Source organism: Ambystoma mexicanum, chromosome 8 (genome assembly GCF_040938575.1).
Source record: "Ambystoma mexicanum isolate Mex_15411 chromosome 8, UKY_AmexF1_1, whole genome shotgun sequence".
Lineage (NCBI taxonomy): Eukaryota > Metazoa > Chordata > Amphibia > Caudata > Ambystomatidae > Ambystoma > Ambystoma mexicanum.
Window position 1 is genome coordinate 488,843,721 of NC_090929.1, and position 6,508 is coordinate 488,850,228.

Sequence of the window (6,508 nt, forward strand, 5' to 3'; positions counted from 1 at the left end):
CTTGTTATCGGTGAACGGTGTGCAAATGCAAATGATGGTATACACGTGGTCCCCCTACACAATGATTTCCCCAGAGTTGTACACGGCGAGTTACCATAAGGACGTGTCCACCCTTTTACCGCCTGACATTAATCCATGCACCTATGGTCGTTTCCCCATCAAGGTGTTGGGTTACGAGTGGGCCACGGTTGAATTTGAGGGGCGCTCCACCCGGAGGAAGTTATATGTTGCTCACAAGGGGGACTCTGTGGTAGGTTGGGATGAGCAGGCAGCCCTCAAAAATTGAGATGTGCCCACGGAAGCCTGTACCCATTCGGAGTGTGAGTGCCGGGGAGAGCATGCCAAAGGATGTGACAGTAACAGCTAAGTAGCTTAAGGAGGCCTTTCCCACCATATTCTCAACAGAGCTAGGAAAGTTAAAGGGGTTTTCACATAAAATTGTGCTCAAAAGAGGTGCAGCACCGAGTGTGCACAAGGTGAGGAGGGTACCTGTGCTGGCCCGGGAGGGGCTCAAGGATGAACTAGTAAAGCTCCAAGCGTCCAGGATAATTGAGGAGGTAGAAAGTTCAGAGTGGCTGGCTCATGTAGTGTTGGCTCACAAAGCAGATGGGGGCATGAGGATGTGTGTGGATTTAAGGGACCTTAATGCCAACATATGGGTGGACAGTATTCCAGAGGTTAATGCAGAAACTGTTTGGGGGAATATCTGGTGTTGAGTATTTTCAAGATATATATCATAAAAATAGGATAAGATGGTAAACTTTCTCTACTTGCACCCCTCTCTCTCCCCCATCAAATAGAAACCTCTGAAAGATTTTCCAGGCACTACAAGTCTTGACAACAGACTGCGTGTAACATTCCAAATTTCTAAAAATATTATTGTTTCATTCAAAATATTTAAATTAAAACGTAAAATATTACCCTCACCTAACACAGTGTAAATGCTAACACTAAAACCTACAAAATCTAAAAAGCTAGGCTTCAAAATAAATACGTACCCAAGACACAAACGAAATCACATATCACAATACACAAAAACCTAAATGTGTCAATAAAAAACATATAATCCCAACATGTTTCTGTTCTTCAATGCCCCTTTCGGGCGAACATTCTTCAGGGGAAACTTTAAAACATCCACTATTCTTCTCAACACCATGTTGAATGGGTAGTTTCAGGCAAACAGCCTTATCATGGTGAACCTTCAATGCACGTCTGTAAATGACCGATAAGCTAATTTTTCTTCATTGAAAAACCAAAACACTTCAAAAGGCGTCCCAGTCCACCGAGATATCGTCACACCTCCACACAGGTGAAGAAACCCACAACGTGGGGCACAGGGAGGGATTCCCTTGTTGTGACAACCGGATCCAGTCCACAGATAACTGCAAAATGATGCAGTGTCAATCTCTAATTTCAAAAAGGCATACGTATTTTCAAGATTACATCTTAGTCTGGGGTAAGGACCGTAGTGAGCATGACAAAAGGGTGTTGAAGGTGATGGAAATCTTGAAGGAGAGTGGTTTGACAGTGAAAAGGGCCAAGTGTCATGTAGGGGTTCTGAGTGTGACCTATTTGGGGCACACTTTGGATGAGAAAGGTATACATCCAAAGGAGGGCCTAGCAAAAGTGATGAAGGAGGCACCTTCTTCGATTAACAAGGAACATTAGGTCCTTTATGGGTCTCACTGAATATTACGGTCGATTTATTGCCTCCTATGCCGAGAAGACGGTAAATATGAGGGCTCTGGTGAAGGAGAGTGTTCGTTTCGTGTGGTCTTAGAGTTATCAGGAGGAGTTTGAGAGGTTGAAGGAGGAGGTGGCCCATGCTCCGTCTTTGGGATCATTTTCGCAGAAGAACATGACTGTGTTGACTGTAGATGCCAGTGAGGTGGGCATAGGGGCAGTACTTGAACAATGGGATAATGGAGGTTATCGTCCCATAGCATTTGCCTCGAGAGTGTTGAGGGATGCTGAACAAAGGTATGCAGTGGTTGAAAGGGAAGCATTGGCTGCGGTATGGGCTTCCTAACATTTCAGAACTTTCTTGTTGGGTGTTCCGTACATATTGCGAACTGATCATAAACCTCTTATCTATGTTTTGACCACCAAGGGTTTATCCAGTGCCTCCCCTAGAATTTCTAGGTGGATGGTTGACATGCATAAGTACAACTTTAGGGCGGAGTATATTCCGGGGACCAAAAATGCTGTTGCTGACTGCTTGTCACGTTTGCCGAACTCAGCGAACGAAGAGAAGGGTGGGCAGGTGGATGAGGAAGATTGTACGGTGGTAGCGGGTGTGTTTCCTGCTATTGACAAACAGGAGTGGGACAAGGAGTGTGCCGGTGAAGTCACTATGGTGATAATTAGAGACGCACTTAGGCGTGGTGGCATCGACAAGCACTTGGACAAAGGTTATGGTCATGTATGGGATGAGTTGTCAGAGGGCCCTTGGGGGTGTTACCAGAGGTCTGAGTTTGGTACCGCCCTTAAGTTTAAGGTGCAGATTAGTAAACCTGGCCCAAGAGGGGCATTTGGGTAAATCTTTAACAAAAAGGAGGCCGAGGGAGTCGTACTGGTGGCCCGGAATGGACAGTAATGTGGAGGTACTGGTAAAGGATTGCATTGCATGTGCTGTGAGCGATAAGAGTAAGGCGCACAGGCTGCAACCGGTATGTCCCGTGGAGGTACCTGGAGAGGTGTGGTGGACATTACGGGTCGTATGGACATGTTGGGAGGTGGTCTTGAGTTCTTTGTGGTCCTTGTGGATTACACCTCGAGATGGGTGGAGGCAACCGCATTAGAGAGTGTGACGGCAGAAAAGGTGGTGGCATTTCTCAGCAAGGCGTTCGACAAGGAGGGTGTACCGGCAGGAATTGTGACCGACAACGGAGTGCAATTTGTCTCTGGGTAAATGCAAGAGTTCATGAGGAATCTGGGGATACGCCATCATAGAACTGCATTGTACAACCCCGCTGCAAACGGGTTGGTGGAGAGGATGAAATCGATTTGTGAAAGGTGCTGTGCAGTTAGCTTTGTCGAACGGTTTGTGTTGGAGGGATGTTTTGTCAGAAGCCCTCAAGGCTTATAGGTGTACGCCTTCACTGGTCATGGGGTGTTTGCCGTTTGAGCTGATGAGGGACAGGAAGGCAGGGTCTAAGTTGAGAGTTGCTGCTCTGGGTGGAGGTGTGCGTCCTGATGTAGACATGCAAAGGATGTTGACGAGAGTTTGTCAGAGAAAAGAGGAAGCTAGTCAGGCGGGGGGGTCGTAAACCCCTCTCTGTGTCTGTGGGCGATCAGGTGCAGGTAAGGAATCCCAGACATGTGCCCAAGGTGGTCAGTGTGTATATGGATCCCCGACGCATCGTAAAGGTGGGCCTAGGTTATGTGAAGTTGGATGATTACATTGGCACCCTGGACCTGGCCTCTGGCTGGTTGTTTACCTACGTCCAGGGTTCCAAATTATATGGTTGGGCAGTTGAGAAGCTACCTGCTGGATGCTGCTGCTGGGTCCGTGGTTTGCTGCCAATAAACTCCGTTTTTACCCCCAACGCGTATCTCGCCTTATTACACAGCACCCGGCAAAAAGTTCACTGAACTGCAGAGGAGTGCTATTGTGTACATCAGTGTGCTATAGAAGTCTGAAGACGGCTGACCGGGTGCCCACCTAAGGTGATCCCGAAAGCGCAGTCATTTCAGCATACACAGGAGCAAAAGAACTGGCGAGTTGGAATGCCTAGGTTGAAATTAAAATTTCTACAAAGTCAAGTAAGTTGAATTTTGAAACGTCTTTATATGTCCTGAAAGAATTTAAAGTGTGCACCACTGTTTTTGTTACTGCGGCCGGCAAACTGCCTGTATGCAGCTCTGAGCCCACTTTATTTTTGGGCCTAGATTTCGGCTTTCTCTACCAAATTACAACCTCACCAGTGGTTTCCCCTTTTCTGGGAGGAGTAAGACGGTCTTGCCTGGAATAGGTATTCAAGACCTCCAACTCCTTGATGTACAAAAGACTGCAAATCGAACTACGTGTTTTGTGGTCCTGAGAAAGTTAATATGATATTTACTTAAAGGGTGTGTTTGCACGTTATCGAGAGGCACTGCCATCATGAAGGGATCTTGTATATATCTGTGTAGCCATCCTCCACCATTTTTCTTCTTCTTGGTTTTGATTAAAAAAAAAAAACAAGCTAAGGTTTTAAACCACCATAATGTGTGAGAGTTTGTGTGAGTCACTGTGTCTTGCACAAGGGTTACTTTGCGAGTCCATTAATATTCAAAGGGGTCGGGAGGGCATTCCACACATGCACCCTGTGCTTTCTGATGTGCAACATGATTCAGGTGGTATACCATAATTTGTAACGTTGCCCCTCTCTTGTATATGTACAGCAAAATAGCACATCCATGTCATCTTCTAGGGAAGGCGAATAAGAAATAGAGGGTAGTAAGACCATGGCAACATTTTGGAAAGGTGGAGGTATTAGAGGGAATATGCCATGATTAAAAACCTGTGTGCCTAGTGTTTACATAGACGATGAGGTTCATTTATCAGACACTGGCTTAGACATTATCTTATTTAATACCTGCGGACTAACGAGCGAGGGATCACCCATTATTTGGCACAAAAGCCACAAGACATGACAGGCAGACTCTAAGGAACATCTATTGTTGTGAATGAGGTGTTATAATTGTGTAATTATACTTGAGATGACAAACGACAGGAGTATTGCTGGTTTATGGACAAACAGCAGGGATTGAAATAGCTCAAGATAGTAACCTGGTTAGCTTGATATCAACAGATACCATGCACTACTTTTGACTATCAAGGCCAACAGGTGCCGTACAAATATACCTGTGCAACATTTATGTATTTATTTTATTTTAATGTTAGAGTTTGGATGTGTGTATAAAGGAGCATCGTAACAAATGTGGAAGGCATTTAAAATACATTGGGTCATATAAAACATCCTGTAGAACGCACAACACTCACGAGCTCATACACTGGCATCGGTATTGGTATACAATGCCAAACCCAGTAAATTTATAAGGAACAACAAGAAAGGTTGGGAAGTTAAGCATGGTTCTTCGGCAGCTGCCAATAACCTTGAAAACGTAACATGTTTTCACATGTGTGTCTGCTGGTCACATATTAATTATCTAAGAACAAATGTTTTTGATTTGCTTTTGAGAGAATGTTGGAGCACTGACAATTTGTTATCAAGCATGTATCCATTTGCAATGTCCCAAGAACTCATTTGCCATATGATAAATTGCCTAAGCTGAACAAATAAACGTAGACATGTATGTACTTCGAACAGTTACATAGTTAAACATTTCATGAATAATAAGGGTTAAGCAGGTCCATCAAGTGTGCAAGCTTGCATTTCTAATCTTGAAATCAAACATACTTTTAAACAGTCAAAGTGTGACCGTAGAGCTCATCTCTTGCTCACTCCGTTCTAGTGCTCCATTTGTCCCTGGTTCTAAAGATAATGCTCGGGTGTTGGGGTCAAACATATCAAGATAACACCTTAGATAAAGGTAACTCTCATAGCTAGTCGCTACAACTCCACTGACTTCCATGGAGCCTAGAGTCAGGAAGTTGACATTTATTGTTCAATTGATTTCAATCCAGACTCCTGAAATCTCACTCTATGTGGAACCAGTGGCCTTAATATATCCCTGGATGATTTGTTGCCATGGATCCTCTGGTATAGCTGTCATTGGGGTGAAGTGACATGAGACGTGGGACAGAAACAGGCAATTGTGGTATCCGATTAAAAGCCGTATTTTTGGTACAGAATTAAAGATGTTTTCGGTCGTTCGATAAGCAGCTGTAGTATAAGTGTAGAAGCCCTTTTTTCTGTTAACAAAAACATTGACTTCTAATAGCCACTGGAAAACAAAACGCACCACCCCCAAAACCTATTGATTCGGTTACGGACCACCCCCAAAACCTATGGAATCTGTTACGGAAATGTTCGTATGTGAGGTTCAAAGGAGTTTCCCTACACTGGTTCCCTCCTTCCAGGACCCTGGACAGCCCCGCTAAACAAGCCCTGTCCACTGCCCACTTCCCCCGTTACCTGAGACGAGCACGGCTCCCGTGCAGCTCCAGCATCCCCTCCATCGGCCTAAACCGGCTCCCTAGCAACTGCAGTGCTAACACCACCGTTGCTAGGCGGAAGAGATACCGGAAGTGACAACTCGGTGTGTACATGAGAGAGGCGTGTCGTGAGGTTACGCTAACCTGGCCGTCATCTTGAAAGCGAAGGTTCCGTCGAACATCTATACCGCTAAAACCTCAAAGGAGAGCCACCTCAAAGGAGAGCTACTGCATAACAAGAGACATGTGATTATTGATATATACAGTACGAATAGTTTTTGGGAAATGTAATTGAAGCCAAGATGCCGTTGTATTGACCAATTCTAGATAAACTAGTACTTCAATAGTAATGGCAAATGATATGTGATTGGTCCCGAGTTCAGTGCCGGAACTTCCATAGCCAAG

At 44.9% G+C, this 6,508-nt stretch overlaps 1 protein-coding gene across 1 annotated transcript in view; it reads right to left on the reverse strand.

Annotated features, from left to right (window-relative positions):
* The window catches only part of LOC138472125 (uncharacterized protein DDB_G0287625-like), a 221,634-nt gene extending 215,432 nt beyond the window's left edge, over positions 1–6,202 (reverse strand). The window contains exon 1 of the mRNA XM_069610128.1: positions 6,084–6,202. Coding sequence (XP_069466229.1) covers positions 6,084–6,127 — 44 coding nt within the window. The 5' untranslated portion in view covers positions 6,128–6,202. The remainder of the gene's footprint in view (positions 1–6,083) is intronic.
* Positions 6,203–6,508: the final 306 nt, after the last annotated feature.